The following is a 27,159-nucleotide window of genomic DNA, read 5'->3' on the forward strand; positions in this document are numbered from 1 at the left end:
TGCATTTTTGTGGGTTAAAAGCAGTCTTGTATCATTGATTTCATCCTATAGATGTGGTCTTCGCGGGAGCAGGATACAATGCTGTGTGTGCTTTCTTGTTCCCACTAGTTCTTAACACAATGCTGGGCACATTTGTTCTTTGTATGTATCGAAAGCAGTATTTGGGGGCAGAAAGGCTTTTGAAATCACTTGGTGCAATATGTTATTTTATTTTTTAAGTTTATTTTTTTTTATTAAAAAAAATTTTTTTTTTTTTACATTTTATTTATTTTTGAGAGAGACAGAGACAGAGCACAAGTCGGGGAGAGGCAGAGAGAGAGGGAAGCACAGAATCCGAAGAAGGCTCCAGGCTCTGAGCTGTCAGCACAGAGCCCAACATGGGGCTCGAACTTACAAACTGTTGGATCATGACCTGAGCCAAAGTTGGACACTTAACCGACTAAGCCACCCAGGCGCCCCTAAGTTTATTTATTTTGAGAGAGACAGAGACAGAATGAGTTGGGGAGGGGCAGAGAGAGCGGGAGACAGAATCCCAAGTAGGCTTTGCACTGCCAGCACAGAGCCCGATGCAGGAATCAACAAAGCCATGAGATCATAACCTGAACCAAAACCAAGAGCCAGTTGCTCAACCAACTGAAAGCCATGCAGGCACTCCATAACCTATTATTTTAAAGATGAAGAATAACTCAAACGTTCTCAGAATTGTAATTCTTTTGATGTTCAGAATGACAGCGACATTGTAAATAAAAACTTTTGAATATCCTTTGAATGTTCTACCTGCCAGTAAAAAGAACGAGTCTGATAAATTTTATAGGACTTGTTCTTAGCAATTAAAGTTAGCCAAAGGGTGATTCTCAAAATTCAAAGAATGTGAAGATGCTGCTCTTGTGCCATTTTTGTTGACAGAAGTGTTAACACTGTGGGGAATTCAACTTTTTTAATTGCTATGCTAAGAAGAAAACCTTAACCCAGAGGAACATAGTAATAATAATACTAGAGTATAAACGTGATCTGAATTTGAAATACGATCTCCAGGGGTGCCTGGGTGGCGCAGTCGGTTAAGCGTCCGACTTCAGCCAGGTCACGATCTCGTGGTCCGTGAGTTCGAGCCCCGCGTCAGGCTCTGGGCTGATGGCTCGGAGCCTGGAGCCTGTTTCCGATTCTGTGTCTCCCTCTCTCTCTGCCCCTCCCCTGTTCATGCTCTGTCTCTCTCTGTCCCAAAAATAAATAAAAAAAAAAAAAAAAAAAAAAGAAATACGATCTCCAAATAAATTACTTTGCTGTATTTGATACGTTTCAGTTCTCTATAAGGAAGCAATCTCCACTTGCAGATGTAGTTACTGTTTATAGAAAGATGTCATGACCTAGCAAAATTAGAAATAGACTAAGTACAAAGATATTTATAGGTCATGCTCTTGACTTAGGTCTTAACTGTGGAACTTTACACTTTTGTCACATCTGTCTGCCATTTTAGCTATTAAATCATCACATTTTAGAACATCTGAGTTGATATTTGTCAGTAATTGTTTACACTGAAATCTACAAAACCCCAAAATAATATAGTCCAACATCATGTCTTTATAAATGTGGAAATTGAGGCCCAGAGAATTTAAGTAACTTTAAGTTACTTAGAGTTAAGACACGGAACAGGTTGGGACTTGGACATCTACTATACTGTGTCTAATGTACCATTTGTTCTTTTACTTGCAAAATGTTTGCCTCATATCTATCCTCTCAGAGATGGATTTCAGATTAAGTAAATGATGCTATGACCTTGGTGCTTAGAGTGAAGTAGACAGAAAGCTTTTATTGACATGACAACATGTTATATGAATATAGTTAGAAGTTGTGTCCAGATTTGAAAACCATTGAGAAATTGATAATTAATTGACCCCAGGAAGTGTCTGCCACACTTTTACATATTTGTCAGTTTTCCAGACGCATGGAAGAAGCATCAATCAAATAAAGCTTTGAAATAAAGCCCTATTAGATACACAGCTTAAGTCTTATGGTTGGTTGTTTGTTTTTCCTGGTAGAAACATGAGCTCAGCAGGCCCTGATGGGAGGAAAGTGATGAGAAGGTGTGATGGACTGATCGACTCGCTGGTTCATTATGTTAGAGGAACCATTGCAGATTACCAGCCAGATGACAAGGTGATTCACGCATTAAATATCTTGCATTTGATTTACCTACTTTGTCTTACTAAGACTCTTCAGAGTATTCTGGAAGTAGCTATTTGGCATTAACTCATTTGCTAAGCTTAAGATATCCCATCCATGCTTAGAAATATTAAAATCTGCCTAACCCCATTTTTCCGTCTACTTTCCAGACCCAAATTTACAATTAGCCATTTAACAGCTCTGTGTAGATATTTGAATGGAGGCCTGTGCTACATGTGCAGCAATGAACTTAAATTCATCTCTTCTCTTACTCCCAAACTTGCTCCTTCTCTGAATAATCCTTAACAATTATCACCATCTACCAAATGAAAGCAGAAATCTGAGTAATCTCCGACTACCTTCCTCACATCCCGTATCCACCAGGCAGCAAACCATGTGTGCTCCACCTCAGAAACGCCCTCCAGTTTGTCCATTCCTCCCTCATACTGCTGCTTTGTGCATCTTTCATAGTGATCACTGCAGTAGCCCCTAACTGGTCCTGTAAACAATAGCTTCAGTTTTCCAGCTCCATGTGACTACTAAATTATGTATCTTAAAATATAGAATCGTTCTGAACACACCCTTAAAAGTGAACTAGAAAGGCTCTCCGGGGTTGTAAGAAATTCAGCCTCTATGTCCTAATATTGTGCTCATGACCATTCGTGATCTAGCCATACTCATTCCACTCCCCGCACCCAGGGAACCCCACAGTCCAAGCACACCCTACAGCATCCAGTAAACTGTGTAAGATCTAAAACCTAGTAAGTCCTGTGATAGGTGATAGCATACATGCAAAGGGGCATCTATGTCTATATGGTCAATATGCACATCCTCTTTTCTCAGGCCACGGAGAACTGTGTGTGCATTCTTCATAACCTCTCCTACCAGCTGGAGACAGAGCTCCCAGACAGATATTCCCAGAGTATCTATATTCAAAATCGGACTATCCAGGCCGACAACAACAAAAGTATTGGGTGTTTTGGCAGTCGAAGCAGGAAAATAAAAGAGGTATGTTGGGAAGACTTTGAAAGCCAAAGTGTGTATGTGTGTATTTCTGAGTACTTAGTGTATCTCAGGCACTATTTTAATTTGTTCTAATCCTTACATCCACCTTACGAGGTGTGCATTGTTGGTATCCTCATTTACTGATGAGGAAACAGAAGTACCGAAAGGTTAATGAATTTTCCCAGAAAAATTTAGGAAATTAGTAGAGGGGATAGAATTCAGTCCTGGGCAGTCTGGCTCCAGATTTGCATTGTTCACCGCAACATCATACTGCTGTATGCTTTATAAGTTAGGAAATAAGCTTAATATAGTATAGTCAATGGTGTAGAAATTGCTTAATATTAATAGCGACCCTGATGCTTGGCTCTGGATATCCTAAAAGTACACCCATATGAAGAAATACTGTGCATTCCGGCATTTTGTGAAAACTGGAAGAATGTCACCCCTCCTATTCCTCAGACTATCATGGTGTGTATTTGTGAACTTGGAGAGCAACTGGTAAGCTTAGAATCCTGATGTTATCCCAGACAACTTCACAAGACTTGGGGAAGAGGCCTGTTTTTCTTATCTCCAGGGTGGTTGTGACTAATTTAGCTTCTAGCTTAACAGCAGCCTGAAAACTATTCTAGAATAGCCTATGCTTAATTCTCTTAGATTCTCTTTCACTATGAAATGTAAAGTTGGGAGGTTTACAGGATGTTGTTAAGGAGAAACAGTCATTGTGAGCTCAAAGTTAACTGATTGGATATCATACCTATTTGCCTTTTCGTTTCCATACCAGGCGCTTGTTATTATGCAAAGTATTAGTCTCTCTAGACTAGATGGTATTTCTGCTCCTTGGTTTGGGTGTGGAATTGTAGAAATGACTCGAAGGCATTAATTCTGGATTTCATTGTGTATGTGGTTAGCAATATCAGGACATACCAATGCCGGAAGAAAAGAGCAACCCCAAGGGTGTGGAATGGCTGTGGCATTCCATCGTGATAAGGATGTATCTGTCCTTGATCGCCAAGAGTGTCCGAAACTACACTCAGGAAGCGTCTTTGGGAGCTCTGCAGAATCTCACAGCAGGAAGTGGACCAGTGAGTATCGCCCCTGTTTTTCTGCTTTTTAAAAACAACGACATTGTTGGGGCGCCTGGGTGGCTCAGTTGGTTAAGCATCGGACTCTTGGTTTTGGCTCAGGTCATGATGTCACAGTTCGTGAGTTTGAGCCCTGTGTCGGGCTCTATGCTGACAGTGCGGAGCCTGCTTGGGATTCTCTCTGTCCTCTCTCTACCCCTCCACTGCTGTCTCTGTCTCTCAAAATAAATAAATAAACATTAAAAAAAATAATGACGCTATAGGACATACCTACATCAGGTTCAGAGATGAGGTAGTAAAGTAAGAGCAAAAGTTTTTCTCTCTTCGGTTAAGACAGTTCTCTATAATTTCCAGCAAGAGTTCCAGCTTTCTAGGACTTTCAGCCTCCATTTCTACAGAGCCAAGTCAGGCTGTGAGTGAAAGACTCCTAGATATTTATATTAGAGCTCTTTCAGTTACAAGTCTCAGAATCCTACCTACTGGCCTGGGCAAAAAAAGAGTAATTTCTTGGCTCATTTAACTGAAAAGTCCAAGGTGGTGGGTAAGGTGCTCCAACAATTGTAATTATAACTTTATCTCTGGGTTCTCTTTGCTCTTTTGGTTTTATTCTCAAAAGCTCTCCTCATATGGCAGGAAAGGTCACCAGTGATTTCAGACTTACCTTTTATCCAGGCCAGTGTCCCCACAGAAAAGAAACTACCATTTTCTCAATAACTCCATTTGGAACTCAAGACATACGTTTCACTTGCCCATTTCTGAAGAAGTACCTGTGGCTAGGAGCCTGTGATGTTCTGATTGTCCAGGACTCGGTAGTGTGCCCAGATGTGAATTTCAGGGGATGGGTTAGAGCAGACAGGGGTCACTGCCACTTGTATCACATGGACTGAAATGCTAAAGGGGTGGCTCATCACCAAAAGGAAGAATGAGTGCTGGGCAGGCAAAAACAACAGATGTCTACTGGGAATGGAGTTGGAAAGGACATCTGTGCTTTTATGCCCCAAAAACTCAACTGCAGAATAAGGAGTTGCTTCTCTTCCTGATGTGCTTACTTTATACCAGCAAAGTCAAAAATATATAAAACAGTAAAAGCTCATTCCCTCCCCCATGTATTTTACACCTTACTTCATAGTTAGGGATTCTATAAATATGTAGTTATTTGAACTGAGCTTATATTCCTTGCCTTGGTCATGAAATCATTAGAATAACCTCCCCCCATAATAGTTCATAATATGTCCAGTTTCCAATTATCCATCCCCATAGAGAAGAATACTCTTCTGGATAACAAAAATATTATTTATTCTTTACTTGAGAAACCATGTTCATTCTTTAATGTGTTTACAGAGAAGCTTGCTCTGTTTTGAACAAAATTGTGAAATTGTAAAACCAATATTTCTCTTAACACAAATAGGAGTGCCTGGGTGGCTCCTTCAGTTAAGCATGACTCTTCATTTTGGCTCAGGTCATGCTCTCGAGCCTTGTATCAGATTCTTTTCTGGGTGTGGAGCCTGCTTAAGGTTCTCTCTCTCCCTCTCTGCCTGCCCCTCCCCTGTGTGTGCCTGGCTGGCTAAGTCAGTAGAGCATGTGACTCTTGATCTCGGGGTTGCGAGTTTGAGACCCATACGGGTGTAGAGATTACTTAAAAATGTATATACGTGTGTGTATACACACACACACATGTGTATATACATATATATGTGTGTATATACATACGTGTATATATACACATACATATATACATATATACGTATGTATATATGTATGTATATATACACGTATGTATACATATGTGTATGTATACGTATACGTATATATGCATATATATACATATATATATGTATATGTATATATATGACAAAACTTTAACCTCTCTGATTTTCTGCAAAATTTACTTGTGCATGCATGAAGAGAAGGAAACAAGAAACTACAGGAACGACACAGTCCTCTTACCTTCCCATTTTCCCATGCTATGTTCCCCAAAACCATTTTTTTTTTCACTTTGCCAAACTACAGAAACCCTCCTATTAACTACCAGCCAACTTAAAAGAAAATGCCAGGAATTAACTTGGTGTACATGTATGTGTATGGATATCCGAGTCCACTGTGTTCTGAGTATGGTTCAATATGAGCTAACCCTTTAAGCTTGGCTTTTAGCCTCTTCCAGTCCAAGATCTCTCATAGAATCCAAACAGTCCAGAAATGTTTCCATGTTCCCGAGGATAGATACTACATACAGAAACACACTACTTAAGTTCTGAATATGTAGTTTATTACCTAGAGCTTAAGTTCCTTCATTCATTTATTAAACAAACATTTTTTGAGTGCCTACCATATAGCAGGCACTAGCCTAGAGCAGTAAATAAGATTAAATCCCTGTGTTTGGTAATAATCTAACTGGGATAAACAAAATAGGAATTTAAGGCACTAGGAGATTCCAAGTCCAAAAGGAATCGAAGCATTGGAGATAGCATCATAACTGTCCTAATTGTGTCGAGGCATTTAAAATCATACCTAATGTTAGACCAGTCCAGTTCCCTGAAAGGAGGCTTACACTGAACTGGTATTAATCCATACTCAGAATTGTTAGAGTTTCATTTGACTGGAGATTTATAGGAGAAAATCCTTGGCACCATGGGACAATGATATGTTCTTTTAAGTTAAAAGATGCTTTTTATGAAAATTTTAACTTACATATATATCTTTTCTAGTTATCACTGTTCCTAATTTTGTTATGCTTAAATTGTGTGATAAAAAATACTTGGTTTTATAATTTCCAAAAAGAATCATTGAATAGGAAAACATGAAAAGCAGGGCATTTAAAATAATTTCAGGAAATATCCAGTCTATTAACCTTGTGCTCATAACTGAGATAGCACTGAGCAAGTTGATGGTCATGTGCAAAGAGCCTAAACTAGAATGGATACAATGTGTGTGTCAGTTATGTATCAGTAGAAATAAGTTAATTAAACATCACATAGTCAAAGTTAAAAACCATTGAAATAAGCACTTTTCAAATTTCTAAAACACTTTAGAAGTTTTTAATTTCATATCTGTTAGGAAAAAACAAACATATCCCCTACCCTCACACCTTACTAGAAAACAAGTTACAACAGCAATGAGATTTAAATGTTAAAGACAAAACTATAAAGCTTGTGAAAGGATATTTTCATGAAAGGGGAAGATTATTTAAAAGTGGATGCCAGGGGCGCCTGGGTGGCTCAGTCGGTTAAGCGTCCAACTTCGGCTCAGGTCATGATCTCGCGGTCCGTGAGTTCGAGCCCGGCGTTGGGCTCTGTGCTGACCGCTCAGAGCCTGGAACCTGTTTCAGATTCTGTGTCTCCCTCTCTCTCTGACCCTCCCCCATTCATGCTCTGTCTCTCTCTGTCTCAAAAATAAATAAACGTTAAAAAAAAATTAAAAAAAAAAAAACCATCTTGTTTTAAAAAAAAAAAAGATAAAAGTGGATGCAAAAAGTACTACTATAAAGTATGTGTTTTATAAATTGACTACATTAAAATTAATAACTTATGGTGCTATGCTATCCAAAGACATTGTTAAGACAGTAAAGAGTCAAACCACAAAGTAGAAAAAGATTTTTTCAACGTGTGTAAGTAACAAAGGTTGGTATGTAGAAAATATGACAACTCATCGTGGCGCCTGGGAGGCTCAGTCAGTTAAGCGTCCGACCTCGGTTGAGGTCATGATCTCACAGTTCATGAGTTCGAGCCCCGTGTTGGACTCTGTGCTGACAGCTTGAAGCCTGGAGCCTGCTTGAGATTCTGTCTCTCTGCCCCTCCCCTAGTCCCTCTCTGTCTGTCTGTCTCTCTCTCTCTTAAATATAAAAAATAAAACATAAAAAAAATTTTTTTAAAAACTCATCAAATTAATAATCAAAAGGTAATCCAAAGAAAACTGGCAAGAGACTTGAACAGGTGCTTCACAAAATGGCCAATAAACATTTCAAAAGGTTCTTAAAACCTCCTTAGTAATCAGGACAATATGAACTAGAAGTGCTTTTTGCAAATAGTTGACTGACTAATAGTCATTCTCACATATTCCCTAGAGCTGGAATACAAAAATCTCTTGGGTAAATCTGTCTGTTTACTTTCCTTTTTGAGCAAATTCTAAAGACCACCTCACGTCACTTTCTCATTTCCCTCCACGAATCAGAATTAATAAGACTAATATTTAGCTATTCTTTCCCCTGATTGATTAAACATCATTTGAGAATCCAAACTTCATCTAGACTTGCATGTTTCCAATTATCATTTTTATATACTAACATCAAAGCACTTTATTATATATAAGAATATATCATTAGGTGGTATAGTATGATATACGTACAAAACAAGATTTTAATTTTAAAAGCACCTTATGTCTCAAGAGAAAATAAAAATTTTAAGAAATAAATATCTTGTGATGTTTTAATCTATCTTGATCTCCTGAGATGATAGTAAATCTTTAGGAAAACTTGATAACATATTATTCATATAGTTCAGTTCAATAAATATTTACATAGGACCTCTCATGTTCTAGGCACTGTACAAGGCACCGAAAGGGAAAAAAAGAGTTGGATAAGATCCATTTCTTCCTTTAAAGGAGCTTCTAGCAGGAGAGATAGCAGTTTAGTATAGTTGTAACCTAGAGAATTAGGGAGTAATGATAAGGAAAGAGGAAAATAGATACCAGGCCAGATGAAGACATCTGAAGACCATTCTGGAAACAATGGAGAGTCATTACAGAGTTTAAACCTGAGGCGGAACATAATCAGATTAAATTTTAGAAGAGTCATTCTGGTGTGAGGCTTTGAACCCACAACTGGCATTTAAAAAACAGAAAGTTGACTGGCAACATTTGGTTCCTAGTGGAGATTGGAGACCATAACTTCGCAGAAGTACCAGTCTGCAAATGCACTATTTACTCTAGCAGTATTTGGTGGCCAAGTATAAAATCAGTTTTGCAATTATACTGGGTAGGTAGAAAATAAGCTAGAATGATAAGAGAGTTAAGGGTATTGAAAGATAGTTTGTGATGTGTTGGTTCATGTACAACTAGTCTAAATAAGAAAGAAAGTTAAAACGGAAGAGTATTGGCAACTTGAGGTGTGCGGAGTAAAGGTTGAGATAAGGGCACTGGAGTTCTTGATGAGGCTGAAGAAGAAATATAGTAGGAGTGAGGGACAGAGAGCAAAGTGAACAGGAAATTGTGTTCAGAGTATAACATTTGAGTTTATGTTTTCAGAGTCAAGGTATTTTGGGATGAAATAGGTTCTGTATGACCATGGAAGTGAATGACTGATGTGTGGAAGAGATGACAGTCAGTGACATTTAGCAAGTCTAGGAACAAAGACATGATTAATGTGGTCATCTATAGTGAATGTGGAGTGGAGAAGGCTCTGAGCCCGGCTCCGAAGCCTCCAGTGGATGTTGGGAAAGGAACGGTAGGCCTTGAGATGACAAAGAAAATGCTATGGGAGTGATAGAGCTGGATGGCCATGACTCAGAAGACGGAGCTACTGCGTGTGAGGGAAGACATCTAGACGGGCCATTGGGAAGACAGAGGAATGCTAACCTACCTCTGTGCCCAAGTCACGGGAGTGGTACAGAATAAATAGCCTCTTCTGGATGGCTACAGAGGAAGGATTCTTCTCCGAGTGGAGCAAATAGTTTAATGGAGTGCTCTACAAGTTAGTGTGACAGACTTGTTTACAATAAAACATTCTAAAATAGTAATTGTTAAACTTCTTTTGAGTCTTGGACACTTTGACTATCTAATAAAAGTTATAAACCCTTTCCCTGAGAAATTTTATTATAAACACGAAAATACGTTTTCTTTATTTTTTATTTTTAAGTAATCTCTATACCCAACATGGGGCTCAAACTCACAATCCCGAGATCAAGAGCCACATGCTCCACCAACTGAACCAGCCAGATGCCCCAATACAAAAATAGCTTTAAGGACTTGCTGTCCTCTCCCTAAAACCTTTCTGGGATCCAATCTTCAGAACCCCTGTTCTAAAAAGTATAGTAGAGAATATAAGAGCAAATCTGCAGGAGGGAGGAGAAAATAAGCAGTATTTAGATAAGATAAACAGAGAAGATAGACACCCTGAAGAATGGTGGGAATTTCTGGCAGGTGGCCTCAAGTTAGCTTCAGATAGAAATCTATAAAGTTGTAGACACAAGCCAAGATCCCTGTATTAGAGGTTTATTGATGCCAGGAAGGTTTTGGTCAGTACTCAAACTAATTTGCCAACCTAATTCCAAATAAGATTGGTCTCTAGTGGACTTGGACCTGGACCAGCAACTTGCATACACAACCTCTGACTGAAAGCATCGAATTAGAAATAATCTAACGAGCCATACATTCTTTTCTCTAAAGGCCCAATATCTCTTTCAGAATAAACTGGCTTTTTAGAATTGAACAAGTTTATTAAGATATGTAAAATGCCAAAACTTAAGCAAAAAGAAACAGAAAAGGTGACTAAGCCAACAAATACATCGAATATTAATCAAAGGCATCTCCCTTTAAAATTTTTCTCAGCTCAGTTGTCTTCGTGGGTAAATTCCACCAGACCCACAAAGTTGAGATTATACTTACATTACACAAATAGTTCAAGAAAATAGAAAAATGGAAAACATTATGCAACTAATTTCATGACACTAGTGTCTGATTCTAAAACATCATCCTTATATCCTTTTCACAATGCTGAGCTGAAGATATGAATAAAGAGGAAAGAAAGGAAAAGACAGGCCCATTTTATTTACGAACAGGCAAAAGTATAGTAGGTAACCAAATCCAATATTCTATTTAAAAATACCTAATAAGCTGTTTTTCTCCAGTAATAAAATTGAAAACGTAATAAGAATTTAAAGGAAGTATCTTCAGGCTGGTTTCATCACAGCTTTAGTTTTAACAGTCTCTAGTAATCTACAGAAATTTAAAATTAGTGTGAAGTCAAAGGCAGTGATATTGATAAGATATGTCTCACGCAACAGATGCCAACATCAGTAGCTCAGACAGTTGTCCAGAAGGAAAATGGCCTGCAGCACACCCGGAAGATGCTGCATGTTGGTGATCCAAGTGTGAAAAAGACAGCGGTCTCCCTGCTGAGGAACTTGTCTCGGAATCTCTCTCTGCAGAATGAAATTGGTGAGTCAGCAAACGTGTCTTGATGTAGCGAATACATATCGAAAATATAAATTCAGGGGCACCTGGGTGGCTCAGTTGGTTAAGCATTTGTCTCTTGATTTCGGTCATGATCTCATGGTTTGCAAGATCAAGCTCCATGTCAGGCTCTGCACTGAGGGCACAGAGCCTGCTTCGAATTCTCTCTCTCCCTCTCTATCTGCCCCTACCCTCCCTCCCCTCTCTCTCAAAATGGGTAAATAAACTTAAAAAAAAAAGAAAGAAAAGAAAATATAGGGGCATCTGGGTGGCTCAGTCAGCTAAGCATCTGACTTCAGCTCAGGTCATGATCTCATGGTCCATGAGTTGAAGCCCTGCATTGGGCTCTGTGCTGATAATTCAGAGCCTGGAGCCTGCTTTGGATTCTGTGTCCCCCTCTTTCTCTGCCCCTCCAACACTTATGCTCTGTCTCTCTCTCTCTCTCTCAAAAATAAATATTAAATTTAAAAAAAAAATACAAATGCAATAAAACATTGTATCACTTTTTTTTTTTTTTTTTTTTTTTGCAATGATGAACTGAAAATGTGACTAAGGAGCAAAATGTGATAAAACAGACCTGGCCTTTGCACCCAGGCATCAAGGGTCCGCTTTCTCCCAGGGTCTCAAATAGGATTTTTCTTAATATCCAGCGTTTTGTTTGTTTTGTTTTTGTTTTAATTACTATAGAAGGGAAACTTAGACCTAATTATAATTAACAAGGTAAGTACATATTTGATGTTTTTGTGCCTTCAATTGTATCATTGTGGATAGTCTTTTTAACCTGTGCACCTGGCTTTCGGGATGCTCTCTGGGTGGCCTACTTAAGCGCTGCTCTTCTGAAACATTGAAAGTGTACACAGAGTGGTGTTCACTTTAGAAGCTTGGTCCTTGGGGCGCCTGGGTGACTCAGTCAGTTGAGTGTCTGACTCTTAATTTCGACTCAGGTCATGATCCCACGGTCGTGGGATTGAGCCCTGCATCGGGCTTCACTCTAAGCGTGGAGCCTGCTTGGGATTCTCTCTCTCTCTCTGCCCATTTCCCCCGTTCACTCTCTCTCTCAAAAAAAAAAAAAAAAAGAACAAGAAGAGACTTGGTCCTTGTTGCACTAGAAAAAAAATGAATGAACAGATCACACACAAAAAAAGACAAAAAGGAGGAATATACTGAATAGTGGATTCAGTATAGATGGTTTTTAAATGAATACAGTGAAACATTTGCTTTATTTTTGAGAGTCTTTATTATTGACAAAGGTGATAACTATTCACACCATCAAATAATGTTTTCATTTGCTTTATACATAGAAATGCCTGATAAATACTTGTGAATCAAGTCAAAAACTATAAAATGAGATAATAGGAAAATAATGCCAAAAATCAGTCATGCTTCTAATGCTCCATAAATTAGTCATTTCTGACAACTTGAAAACTAGTTTTTTACAAAATTCCACTAAATTTATAAACAAATGCTCGTTTGTTTTGGTGGACACACACACACACACATACACACACACACACACACACACACACACACACACACACAGCACCAGAGATACTGAAGTCTGATTATGTCTTAATAATGTCATTTCCAAAGCCAACCAGCAGCAAACATCGGAGAGGTAGTTTCATACGATGGTTTCGTGCCCATAATAAATATAGAGAGAGCCTGGAATTTTTCAGTGAATATGAAAGAAACCTTGCCGTAGGCACTCTGAAAATTATGAAAGTGTTCTCCTCATTGTCTTTTGTGGACTTTTGTGTTGCACTTTAATCAGGTATATTATCTTTGACTTTTTTTTTTCTTTCCCTAAAGGAAATGTTGACTCCATCTTTAAAACAGTGCCGATGGAAATAACTGTGCTCCACACATTATGCATGTACCTTCAGGGCAGAAATGCTGTTGGTCTCAGGTTCAACCATCCTCTAACTGTTGGGAAGATACAAATACAGCCCCGTACTTTATTTTTTTATAAATAAGCATTGTATTTAATTCTTCAATGGAGCTGGAAATGGCCTTGGCAGAATCAAGGTTTTTTGTATTTCACTACACTTAATGTTTATCTATTTTCTTTCTTTACCTACTTTCAGTGACTTCTGGCCTTCATACATTGCATCTTAAATTTTGTTGACAAGCTTGGGTAATTACAATATTCATACTTTTTTTTACATTAACAATTAATGGCTTAGCAATGTGACTTCTCATTCCATAATTGTCACTGTTAACCAGAAGCTACGTAAGTGGAAAATCATTGTTCTGGATGGTTTTATTAAATAATAACAACATCAATTAAAAAAAGATACGTGTTCATTTAAATAATTCAAGAAATTAAGAAAAGCATAATAAATGAAGCAAAAAATACTTCCTCTTACCACTTGGAAAATAACCATTGGTAACATTAGGTGAATATTATTCCTGAGATCTCTCTATACCTATCTACCTATGATAAAAGTTTAGACAAAGAGAGAACTAAATAAATCATGCTATTAAAATTGGATCATACATCTAGTGGTTAACTAAAAATTATTAGAGTTAATTTTAACAAAATAAAAGCAAACCGAATGATACAGAATAACTTCAAATACATTTTTCATTACATTTCAGGCATGTTTTAGAGATTGTGATAATGTGTGCTCGAGTTTGTCTCAGTCCTGATCTCTAACTCTTGGCCAAATCTAGAAGAATGTCTTAATTGCATGTGTAGCAATCTTAGTCTCCTCAATCACCAATAGTTCATCTTGTTGTAACATTCGTGTCATGTGTGTGCAACGTGTGTCAGTAGCCCGTAAAAAGATAAAACAGAAAGAAACAAAGGAAAGAAGAAAGGGGAGTCAAAGAAGAAGGCAAAGAGGGAGGAAAGTTTCTATTCCAATATCTATATTTATTCCAGTTTGTCATTTTAGTGGTCCTGTTAATTCAAGTGCCATGTAACCTGTAGGTGATGCCTACTGAGCATTATAGGGAGCACCAGTGTTTTGTTAAATAGGTCTGGCCTTCTCCTTCATTATGGAATAGATCCAAAGGATTATTATGTTACAGTCACATCAGAGTTCATGGTGACCTGCCTGATCCAAATCCTCTTACTAATGAAGTAGGTTGCACTAAAAGTTAGTTTTGGGGCGCCTGGGTGGCTTAGTCGGTTAAGTGTCCGACTTGAGCTCAGCTCAGGTCATGATCTCACGGCTCGTGAGTTCGAGCCCCACATCAGGCTCTATGCTGACAGCTCAGAACCTGGAGCCTGCTTCAGTTTCTGTGTCTCCCTCTCTCTCTGCCCCTTTCCCACTCATACTCTTGTCTCTTTCTCTCAAAAATAAATAAACATTGAAAAAAAATTTTTTTAAGTTGTTCAATTTGTTTTATGCAGCCTGTAACTGTGATGAGGCTTTTATCTGTAAAATTCTGATGAGATTATCTGTTATTTTTTTGGCAATTTTTAAATGTTAATTCCAGTGTAGTTGCCATACAGTGTTCTATTAGTTTCAGGTGTACAATATAGTGATTCAACAATTCCATACCTTACTCAGTGCTCATCAAGATAAGTGTACTCTTAATATCCCTTTACCTATTTCACCCATCCCCTCACCCATCTCCCCTCTTGTGACCATCAGTTTCTTCTCTATAGTTAAGCATCTGTTTTTTTGTTTTGTCTCTTTTTTTCCTTTATTTATTTGGTTTGTTTCTTAAATACTACATAGGAGCAAAATCATATGGTATTTGTCTTTCCTTGACTGAATTATTTTACTTATTAGCATTATAGTCTCTAGCTCCACCCCTGTTGTGACAAATGGCAATCTTTCATTCCTTTTTATGGTGAATAATATTTCATATAATACACCCACACCCTGCATCTTCTTTATCCATTCATCTATCAGTGGACACTTGGGCTACTTCTATAATTTGGCTATTGTAAATAATGCTGCAATAAACATAGGAGTGCGTAAATCCCTTCAAATTAGTGTTTTTGTATTCTACGGGTAAATACCCAGTACTGCGATTACTGGATGGTAGGGTAGTTCTATTTTTAATTTTTTGAGGAACCTCCATAGTGTCTTCCACTGTAGCTGCATCAATGTGCATTCCCGCCAATAGCACACGAGGGTTCCCCTTTCTTCACATCCTCATCAACACTTGTTGTTTCTTAAGTTTTTTATTTTAGCCATTCTGACAGGTAAGAGGTAGTTTTTCATTATAGTTTTGATTTGTATTTCCCTGATGACAAGCAGTGGTAAGCATCTTTTTATGTGTCTGTTAGCCATCTATATGTCTTCTTTGAAGAAATGTCGATTCATATCTTATGCCCATTTTTTTAAATTGGATTATTTGTTTTTTGGAGGTGAGTTGTATAAGTTCTTTATATATTTTGCATACTAACCCTTTATCAGATATATCATTTGCAAATATCTCCTCCCATTCCAAAGTTGTCTTCAGTTTTGCTGGTTGGTTGTTTTCTTTGCAGTTCAGAAGCTTTTTCTTTTGACATAGTCCCAGTAGTTTATTTTTGCTTATGTTTCCCTTGCCTCAGGAGACAGATCTAGAAAAATGTTGCTATGGCCAATGTCAGAGAAATTACTGCCTGTGCTTTCTTCTAGGACTTTTATGGTTTCAGGTCTCACACTGAAGTCCTTAATCAATTTTGAATTTATTTTTGTGTATGGTGTAAGAAAGTGGTCTGGTTTCATTCTTTTGCATGTTGCTGGCCAGTTTTCCCAACACCATTTGTTGAAGAGACTGTTATTTTCCCATTGGGTATTCTTGCCTCCTTTGTCAAAGATTAATTGAATATAACTGTGGGTTTATTTCTTTGTAGCCTCATGCTTTCGTAAGATGATCCACTGATAAACCTCCCCTCATTTTAATTACACTTAAATTCACTTAATTCCATGATGTCCATCTAAATTCAGTGGAAAGAAAATTCACATTCTCAAGGCCTTTAATTCTGTGATTTAACATTAAAAGGAGGAAGCCTTCTGATAATAATTTGTTTCTATTGGGAGATTACTACTTGAAGGGTGCTGTGATGAATTAACACATTAACTCATTTAATCCCTCACAACAACCCTGTGAAGTAGATACTATTATTATTCCATTTTATAGATTAGGAAAATGCAGCATTGAGAGGTTAAGCAGCTTGCCCAAACCACACAGCCATTGCGTGGCAGAGGCAAGACTGAAACGGAAGAAATGTGGCTTCAGAGACTGAGCTCTGAGCTCTAAACACTGTGCTGTGATGCTTTAATAACCGTGGAAAACAGAGTTCAGGTCTTTGAGCAGAAGGTGTGTCTTTCCTGTCAATCAGGTCCACATATTATCAAAGGATGACATTTGTTCACTTCCTTTTTTGCACACCTCTCTGTTCTAGGCATAGTGATTCATGCTGGAAATACAGAGATGAATTTGATAATTGTTCTCAGGAGCCCATAGCCCTACTTGGAATTCAGACAGGCACATAACTAATTACAATCCAGTATTCTAGAGAAGTGCGCAGTTCAGGGTGCCACATAAGCTCAGATGAAAAACAACAAAATTGGGGCACCTGGGTGGCTCAGTTGATTAAGCGTCTGACTTCGGCTCAGGTCATCATCTCACAGTTGGTGAGTTTGAGCCCGTGTCGGGCTTTGTGCTGACAGCTCAGAGCCTGGAGCCTGCCTCAGATTCTGTGTCTCCCTCTCTCTCTGCCCCTCCTCTGCTCATACTCTGTCTCTCTCAAAAATAAACATTTAAAAAAAAATTTTTTTAAGAAAATTAAGCAGAAGTTTTCATTATACAACCATGATAAACACAACACTGTATTCAAGAGTTGTGAGGAGAAATAGAAGCAGGAGAAATAGATAGCCAGGAACTTACATACAGAGTGAAAAAATAAAATAGTTTTTTTCTCCTTTTTATTTTTTTTTAAATTTTTTTTTAAATGTTTATTTATTTTTGAGACAGAGAGAGACAGAGCATGAACGGGGGAGGGGCAGAGAGAGAGGGAGACACAGAATCGGAAGCAGGCTCCAGGCTCTGAGCCATCAGCCCAGAGCCCGACGCGGGGCTCAAACTCACGGACCGTGAGATCATGACCTGAGCCGAAGTCGGACGCTTAATCAACTGAGCCACCCAGGCACCCCTCTCCTTTTTAAATATTAGTATTATTTGTACATTGATGAAACTAAGCAGTACAGATAATTTTTTTAAAAATTTTCAGTCACCGTCAATATTGTTGTAGAAGAACAAGTCCTATTCATATGTTAGTGTATTTCTTCTCAGGTTTCTTTTGCATATTTTCTAATGTTTATATTATGGATTATTTAAATATATTAATTTTTCATAAAGAATATTAACAAATATTTTCTTGTGTTACATGTTTCATAAATATTTGGGGGATGTATAATATTCTTTGCAGCTTGGTTTTTGATAGTATCCTATCACTGAGTTACTTGGGCATTTTATCATTTTTCACTTATAGATAATACTATAATAAAAATCTCTGCATAAAGCTTCTTCTATTTTTAAAGTGATATCTTTAGGATGAATTTCCAGAAGTGGAATTACTAAATTAAAGGATGTGAAAGTTTTTTAAATTCTTGATGTTTCTGTCAAATTGTCATTGTCATTTCTATCAAAAGATTTCCAGTGTACTGAGCACTGAGTATCCTCTTTTTAAGAATCTTTTTAAAAATTGAATAATAGAGAGATTACATCTTTCCATATATTTCTTAACCAGTTGTGTTTCTTTTTAAAATATTCTTTACCCAAAATATCTTGGGATGTTCGGATTAAGAGACAACCTTTTTAATCAAGTATTCTTCTTCTTTCATTTTATAGCCAAAGAAACTCTACCTGATTTGGTTTCCATAATTCCTGACACAGTCCCGAGTACTGACCTTCTCATTGAGACTACAGCCTCTGCCTGCTACACATTGAACAATATAATCCAAAATAGTTACCAGAATGCACGGGACCTTCTAAACACTGGGGGCCTGCAGAAAATCATGACCATCAGCTCAGGCGATGTGTAAGTCCTGTAGTATCTGCCTGTTGGCTCTCTTCCCTTTCCTCACTACCACTCCCAACACCCATCTGTAAATCTAGCTGTGAATGTGCAATCATTGAGGACCATGGGTAACGTGGCCAAAGAACGAGATTGTAACGCTGGGCCAAATCATTTGGTTCAATCCTTAGTAATCAAGCAAGTGAAAGACTGAATTCTCCAAGCCCAATAGTTGCCCATTCTCTTCTAAAGTATCCAGCTAGAGGCACCTGGGTGGTTCAGTTGGTTAAGCGTCCGACTTCTGCTCAGGTCATGGTCTCACAGTTAGTGAGTTTGAGCCCTGCATCAGGCTCTGTGCTGACAGCTCAGAGCCTGGAGCCTGTCTCCATTCTTTGTCTCCCTCTCTCTCTCTGCCCCCCCACCCCTGCTCATGCTCGCTCTCACACTCTCTCTCAATCTCTCTCTCAAAAATAAAATTAAAAATTAAAAAATTAGGGGCACCTGGGTGGCTCAGTCGGTTAAGCATCTGACTTTGGCTCATGATCTCCTGGTTCATGCACTTGAGCCATGTCAGGCCCTGTGCTGACAGCTCAGAGCCTGGAGCCTGCTCTGGATTCTGTGTGTCCTTCTCTCTCTGCCCCTCCCCAGCGCGTTCTGTCTGTCTGTCTGTCTGTCTCTCTCTCTCTCTCTCTCTCTCTCTCTCTCTCCCCCTCCCCCTCTCCCCCTCCCCCTCCCCCTCCCCCTCCCCCCCTCCCTCTCTCTCTCTCTCCCTCTCCCTCTCTCTCTCAAAAATAAGTAAATATTAAAAAAAAACCTTAAAAATAAAAATAATTTTAAAAAATTTTAAATGAAGTATCAAGCTAGTCAAATGCCATATCTTCTCTGGGTAGCACATTCCAGCCTTTTATTGACCTAATGAATTCACTTATTTCCCAGAGCCATAACTATGATTTAAGAATAGCAGAATATAGGCAATGTGGAAGTCCTATGGACAGGGATTGCCCTTTTCCTCACTTAAATCTGGAGCCAGTATCACCCCAGTGGCTTAAAAGAAGCAGTGATAACACAAGAAGTAGGAGGCAACATAATCAAATTCTTGCTTTCTTGGTTTTCTCTATCACATCTCTTCCACGACTTATTCCCTTTTGAGAAGTTCTAATGCATATAAGTCATTCCACATCACTGTTTCTGTGTCTTTAAATTTTCCCCATTAAAAAAAAAGGGAGAGTGGGGCGCCTGGGTGGCTCAGTCGGTTAAGCGGCCGACTTCAGCTCAGGTCATGATCTCGCGGTCTGTGAGTTCGAGCCCCGCGTCGGGCTCTGTGCTGACAGCTCAGAGCCTGGAGCCTGTTTCAGATTCTGTGTCTCCCTCTCTCTCTGCCCCTCCCCTGTTCATGCTCTGTCTCTCTCTGTCTCAAAAATAAATAAACGTTAAAAAAAAAAAACTGTTTTAAAAAAAAAAAGGGAGAGAATGAAAAACCTTGTATAACAAAATCATTACTATTAGTTAATTTAGAGACATGGGATCCAAAGAGGACATGAAGATTATTATATTTTCCTCTTTATACAATTCTGAACTGTTTGACTTGTTAAATACAAGTTACTTTTATAAATAACCAAGCAAAAGAAGAAATGTTACAGCCCAATTATAATGAGTTGCAAAGCAAACAGACTCTACCTATGGTAGACAAATGTGTGCCTGGCCACGCAGGGGCAAGCCTAGGGGTCTCTGGTATCCTGGAGTACTTGTGCTTTGCAGCACCACTCTGGCAAGCCTCATAGGGAAGGAAGACCATATTCAGAGTCATAGGATAAAACGGAGCACTGGTTAGAATGTGAGTTCCCCAAGTCAGAATATCCACCTGTCCCCAGCACCTGGCAGAGAGCAGTTACTTAATTTGTGGAAAGATTGAATGATTACTGTATAAAACAGAAATGACTATTCCGAGTAGTCGTCCATGCTCCTAAGCAAATCTCAGTAAGACCTATGATTTTAATTATTTGAGTATTCAGACATAAGCACATGAGAACTTTTGGAAACTTCTTATAGCTTAGCAACAAATGGGGATGTCTGACTCTGTTACTTCCTTTTTACCTTGCGTGTCCGTCCATTTGTGAACCAGTCCTCATATGCCCTGTCTCCAAAAAAAAAAAAAAAAAAAAAAAAAAATCAACAAGGAGCTTCTACCAGATGTGCCTGCTTTTCCGTCCTTGTGAGAGTGTTGGGTAACTGACCTGTAATTTAAGGGCTAGACTGGAAATAAGTTGCCATATATAGCATTTTTTTTTCAAATAAATAATTTCAAAGTGCCAAACAACCAATTGATAAACTATGAATATGAAACATTTGCAATTCAAGAACACTTTCCAATTTTAGATATCAGAGACCCATAGTCTTCATGGATTTATGGGTACTTCAGTATTAGCAAGTGAGTCCAAGAACTCCATGAAGTACTAAAAGAATCTGTGAGGTGCTGATTTGGCTTCCCCTTCATACAAGTCTGGTATGGAAGAGAAAGGCTCTTAGCCAAAGAATGACCCCAGGATGTGCTTCTCCATACAGTACTGCATTTTTAGTTCATGGTTGCCTGTTTACAAACGCCCATGATATGAAAAATTAAATCTTTGTTTCTTTGGGGGCCCCTGGGTGACTCAGTTGGTTAAGCGTCCAACGATTTCAGCTCAGGTCATGATCTCACGGTTTGTGAGTTCGAGTCCCACATTGGGCTCTGCACTGACAGTGTGGAGCCTGCTTGAGATTCTCACTCTCCCTCTCTTCCTCTCCCTGCTCACACACTCTGTATCTCAAAACAAATAAACATTAGAAAAAAAGCTTTGTTTCTTTGTTAGAAGACAAAATTTGGCCGTATGCTATTTGAGGTGATGGAAAAGAGAGAGCTCTAAGAAAGCAGAGAAACGTAGCCAGAAATAGGAAGTTCAGTACAAATTTAAAAGTAAAAACATCAAAAACTAATAAGTACAGTGTTCATTTCTGTGGTGACTTGGCTATATAAGAGGAGTGCATTTTCCATTTGCTCTATACAAGAACAAAGAAATTTTGAAACTATTTTAAATGTTTCAAGAATTTATTAACTTGAAAATATCACTCCTAATTCATAGAGTAGTGTAGGAGGTATATATGTTTTCCGGTCCTGCTTTTCTGCATTTGTATTCTATAAATATATATTATAAACATACAAATATATTTCTATTCCACAAATAGTATATGTATAATATTTAATATAAACATATTTAATTGTGTTTAATGTAATATAAAATAAATGGAAATAGTGTATACAAATATACAAATTTTATTTTGTAAGTTAATTCAAGGATTTATGGAATCTAAGGACATATTCCTTATAAATATCAGGAATATGCTCTATAAACTGATAGCCCTGTGCTAGTGGTTTTAAAAGATGAAAAAAAGTGGTTTTTTTAACCTAGTGTGGCCCCTGGCCTTCAAAGCTCACCATCCAATTCTCTTGTCATGGTGAGTGACCTGACTTAATGGATGGCCACCAAGCAACAGCAGTTAAAGATTTATGGAACGTCTGAGGCAACATCCAGAAGCCTGACACACTCTCACTGATCTCAGAATGCTTTCTTCCTTTTTTCAGTTATGCCTCCAACAAGGCAAGTAAAGCTGCTTCTGTTCTCCTCTATTCTCTGTGGACGCACACGGAGCTCCATAATGCCTATAAGAAGGTAAGTACGCTAGAAAGGTGAGTGTTGCAGTTAATAGGCAGATAATAGTGGTCCCCTGGTGAGAGATCACTAAAAACATTTAACGTTTTCTTGGGGCACCTGGGTGGCTCAGTGGGTTGAGCCAACTTTGGCTCAGGTCATGATCTCATGGTTCATGAGTTTGAGCCCCATATCAGGCTCTCTACTGTCAGTGCAGAGCCCTCTTCAGATCCTCTGTACCCCCCTCTCTCTGCCGCTCCCCTGCTCATGTTCTCCCTCCCTCCCTCCCTCTCTCTCTCTCTCTCTCTCAAAAAAAATTTTTTTTTTTAAACTGCATTTTCTTGGATGACAGTGTTGTTACCTTTCACATATGTTTGCTTATTCCAAAGGCTCAGTTTAAGAAGACAGATTTTGTCAACAGCCGGACTGCCAAAGCCTACCACTCCCTTAAAGACTGAGAAAATGAAACAGAGCTCTCCGAAATCTCAACCATCTGCAGCCATAAAAAAGCCCCAGAGGAAAACACCTATTTTTCTACTTCCCAGCCCAAGAAACCTCAAAAAAGCATGCCCTGTTTCTTATCCTTTTCTATTTCCATGGTCCCCAGAATCCAGAACACAAATAATCAGAATAATAATTCTATTAGTTTTCCAGAAGACTTTTGCAAGTTTGCTACCAGTAGACACTGGTAACAGGCTTGATTTTATCCTCCACCAGTAGTGGTCTTTGTGATCAGGGCTTATGGCACAGGGCCTCCTGGAACCAAAACGTGGATTCATGTGGAATGGACATAACAGAATAAGGAAAGAAGTCATTGTATGACTAGGATTTTAAAAGTTTGATTTACATTTATGTTCCTTTCCGGTCTCCATGTTTTGTCACTCAAATGCACATTGTTTCACCTTTGAGCTACAAGTGTGTGGTTCTGCGGTGTTGAAACAGAATGGAAATGACGAAGAATACTGACAGAGTTATCCAGGAGAAATTTTAATGGCAAAATTATATGTTTGTTTACTCTATGCTTGTTTTTATCCTCTTGAATATTTTTTCTCTGATTTTAAATGAACTTAAAAGTTTTAGATCACAGCGTGCATGACTCTAAGAAAGTGAAATTGAAATGAAGTGATCATAGCAACTTTAAAAATCTTTTCAAAGGCAACTGTGCTTATGAAATTCAGTGTTCCCTCTAAACACCGTGTGAATGCTTTTCTTGCTCAAGGAAAATATGAATAACAACACCATTAAATGCAAATCTCTTCTGAATAGTAGGATTCAGTGTGATCTATCTCCTGGACTTTTTCAGTTACTGCCATGGGCTGATAGAAAAATGGACTCTATACTCTTCAACTCCAAGAGGAACCAAAACCTCTCAAACAGCTGGGTGAGCCCAGGGAACTGAAAACACAGTTCATTTTAATGAACTGCATTCATTATCAACCAGCCCAACTTTGCCCAACATTTAAAAAAATAGCGCAGAGCCTCTAAATCTCATGTGATCTTCCTCAAGCCATTATTTTAAATGAAGGAAACTCTAGAGCAAAAAATGAAGACGTTATATTGAGGGAAAATATTTCAAGGCCACCCAGAAATGATATGAGAAACACTAATGTTGAAAAGTTGACAACCTCATTTGTCGAAGCAAACACTCTGTCAAGTGTTCTTTTAACTGAGCTCTGATTAATACCATTTCCATAGAATTAGTCTTCTCAATTACAATTCTGTTATATTTTGCTTTTTTTAGAAAAATCCAACAATGTTTGCTGTAAGAAAGTAGGAAGGAAAAATGTCTTTCAGCTCCTTTTGGCCAGAAAAGTGTAATAGAAAATAAATTCCCATTTTCAATTTGAATGTGTGCTTAAGTCTTTATTACATTTAGGCATTAAAATTATCTTAATTTTAAGGTGCGCCTGGGTGGCGCAGTCGGTTAAGCGTCCGACTTCAGCCAGGTCACGATCTCGCGGTCCGTGAGTTCGAGCCCCGCGTCAGGCTCTGGGCTGATGGCTCGGAGCCTGGAGCCTGTTTCCGATTCTGTGTCTCTCTCTCTGCCCCTCCCCCGTTCATGCTCTGTCTCTCTGTGTCCCAAAAATAAATAAAAAACGTTGAAAAAAAATTTTTTTTAATTATTTTAATTTTAAAAGCTCAATGGAGAAGACTTAGGTTTCTAACCTAGTTCAAAATGAAATTAAATACCAATTTCTTTTTTAAATTTTTAAATGTTTATTTTTGAGAGAGAAAGAGAGAGAGAGAGAGAGCGGGGGATGGGCAGAGAGAGAGGGAGACACAGAATCCGAAGGAGGCTCCAGGTTCTGAGCTTTCAGCACAGAGCCTGATATGGGTCTCAAACCCACAAACCGTGAGGTCATGACCTGAGCTAAAGTCGGACGCTTAACCAACTGAGTCACCCAGGCGCCCCCAGATGTCAATTTTTAAATACCAAAGAGAGAAATCATCTGTTTTTTCAGAGTTTTGATGAACACAGCATTTGGAGCATATTTATTCCTCCAGATAACTGAAGTATGTTCAAGAAGTTTCTATGGTTTTTAAAGCACTAGTAAAGCCTTCAATGACTTTAAACACGAAAGGAGGCAAAATAATGTTGCCTGCATTGGTATCTGTGTATGTCTGATTATTGTGTATTGTGGTATATGTGGTATGATTGACATGACATCTGAGGACTTGACCTTATAAACTTCAGTTGCTAAGGATTTAATACTTTGTAATTATTTCTATTCCTTCCCTAATTAATGCCTGAATTCTTTACTAACAAATACTTCCTATAAGAAAATGGGACTGGCTAATGACTAAAGCTTGTAAAAAAGGAGAGACCTACGAATGTGTTAGATTTTAGTAAATTTGAGTGGGTCTGTGACCCTGAAAGGATAGACTCTGTCTGATCCTCATGTCCTGCTTTGTTCACCCTGATTACCAAAACCTCACTACTTTACTCTGTAGACACCTCTGAGGAGATCCTTGTGTGGTTGAATATCCATTTGGATCACAGTTCCACACAAAAAGTTCTTTTTTTTTTTAATGCATATCCTGACCTTGCCCATGTCATCAAGGGAACTGACAGGCCGAGCAGAGTCTTTTCGTGTATTTGTGCTGAGAGTTCCAAAGGGCTGCTGCCTTGTCAAGAATTCTTAATGGCATTCTGGAATATAGAAGGTTGCTGCCCTGGATTTCCATCGCTGGAAGCATTTGTTTATATCTGATGGAAGTCACCAAAGGGTTATCTGGCAAGATAGGGGATTAACATGTCAAACAGGAAAAGAAGCAGCATTAGAAGATAGATAAACCTCTTTAAAACAAATGCAATCACCCTCCGAAGAAGCAATTTCTTAGAATAAAAAAAGGAAATAGGAAATACATATACTTAAGTATATCCTTATATACATATACATATAACTTATTTGTACTGTAGTTATAAATGAAATTTCCTCTAAAATGTGTAAAGAACTTATGCTTTGAAATGGGGACGACTTCAGCATGTTTGTACTTGGAACAAAATTGCAGAAGCCTCAAATCGGGATCTGAGGATTAAGACAGAATTTAGAGGGCATCTGGTCAGTTCCTCCTTAAAGTGACAGAGAAGAAAAATATGCAGTCACTCATTCAGTTCAGCATCACCCTGTAACTCACCCCAGTAACCGTTGCATTAAAGTATTTGTTGTGGAAGAGAAAATAAATTTTAAAAAAGGAAACAGAATTTTCCAAATAAAATTCTCCTTTACATGTAACGTTTTAGTTTACAGTGGTCCTGACAGTTTTCATCTCTCATGAAATAAACTTCAACCTTTTAAGGACTATAAGAAAAAGGAAAACTCTTCATATGATATATTCAGGAAAGAGAGATCAAAATGCCGTACGTTAGTAAAAGAGCTGTTTAAGAGCTGAAGGGAAAGCATTCTGAAGCCATAGTCAGGAGACACAGTTAAAGAATCCAGCAATAGTTTGCCTGGAAGAAAGGTGCCATGTTACCTGTCTTTAAATACCTGAAGGACCATTGTATAAAAGTTGGCAGTCTTACTCTAACCAAGTAGAGGACACACCAGGGCCGGTAGGTAGAGACCTGGGAGAGTAGGTCTGAGTAGACAGTAGTGACATGTATGGAGCACCCCTCACAGACTCACAGACTCCTTGTGAAGTATATACTCCTTTCTTTTTCTTTTTTCTTTTTTTTTTTTTTTTTTTTTTTTTTACATTTTATACATGAAAATGATGTGAAGCAGAGAGGTTACATTCCAAAGAAACATAGCCCAAAAGTGCTGGCAGGCCATATAAAGCCAGGTGGGTTAGCTCCTCACCAGGGGTTCCTTGGAGACCAAGAATGGAAAATGTGTCTCCATGCTGGGGAATGTGGGGATCTCTTTGAAGAGTTAAGCGGACAGTCTGACATAATGGTGAAGAGGACTGATTGTAGAACCAGACAGTCTGAGCACAAAGTGTGACTTCCCCATTTGATAGCTGGGGTAAATTTCTTACTCACTCTGAGTCTCAGCCTTCTTTATCTGATAGATGAGAATGATAGTAGAATTACTTCATTGGGTTCTTTTGAGGGTTAAATGTGTTCATAGTTGTAAAGTATTTAAAACAGTGTCTGACAGGGGTGCCTAGGTGGCTCAGCTGGTTGAGCATCCGACTTCAGCTCAGGTCATGATCCTGCATCAGGTCAGAACCTGGAGCCTGTTTGGGATTCTGTCTCCCTCTGTCTCTCTACCAGTCCCCTGCTCACACTCTGTATCTCTCGCTCTCTCAAAACGAAATATTTTAAAAAAATTTTAAAAAGCGTCTGACAGTATGCAGCCAATAAATGCTAACTTACATTACTTGGAATTCTCTGGTTTGGAGGTTCTTTTCTTTTTAATCCATCTCTTTTGAGTTTGTCTTTTCAGATATGGTTGGTTCATTAAAAGCCCCAACCTCCTCCACCCCCAGAACACACACACACACACACACACACACACACACACACACACACACACACACACACACACCCCTTAGAAGACCAGGTAAAAATTAGGAAAACACAGTCCAGACAAATGATTCTGAATGTCTGTTCCTCAGGACACAAGTCTTTGGGGAGGTATTTACAGGT

The 27,159-nt window shown here is 38.5% G+C and overlaps 1 protein-coding gene across 2 annotated transcripts in view; it reads left to right on the top strand.

Annotated features, from left to right (window-relative positions):
* PKP2 (plakophilin 2) overlaps nt 1-23,912 on the top strand; it is a 94,894-nt gene extending 70,982 nt beyond the window's left edge. For both annotated transcript variants that reach the window (XM_058743128.1, XM_058743129.1), the window contains exons 7-13: nt 2,037-2,154; nt 3,004-3,168; nt 4,074-4,247; nt 11,243-11,396; nt 18,213-18,402; nt 21,998-22,085; nt 22,454-23,912. In XM_058743128.1, the coding sequence (XP_058599111.1) occupies nt 2,037-2,154; nt 3,004-3,168; nt 4,074-4,247; nt 11,243-11,396; nt 18,213-18,402; nt 21,998-22,085; nt 22,454-22,522 (958 nt within the window). In that variant the 3' untranslated portion in view covers nt 22,523-23,912. The remainder of the gene's footprint in view (nt 1-2,036; nt 2,155-3,003; nt 3,169-4,073; nt 4,248-11,242; nt 11,397-18,212; nt 18,403-21,997; nt 22,086-22,453) is intronic.
* The last annotated feature ends 3,247 nt before the right edge of the window (nt 23,913-27,159 follow it).

Source organism: Neofelis nebulosa, chromosome 8 (assembly GCF_028018385.1).
Source record: "Neofelis nebulosa isolate mNeoNeb1 chromosome 8, mNeoNeb1.pri, whole genome shotgun sequence".
Lineage (NCBI taxonomy): Eukaryota > Metazoa > Chordata > Mammalia > Carnivora > Felidae > Neofelis > Neofelis nebulosa.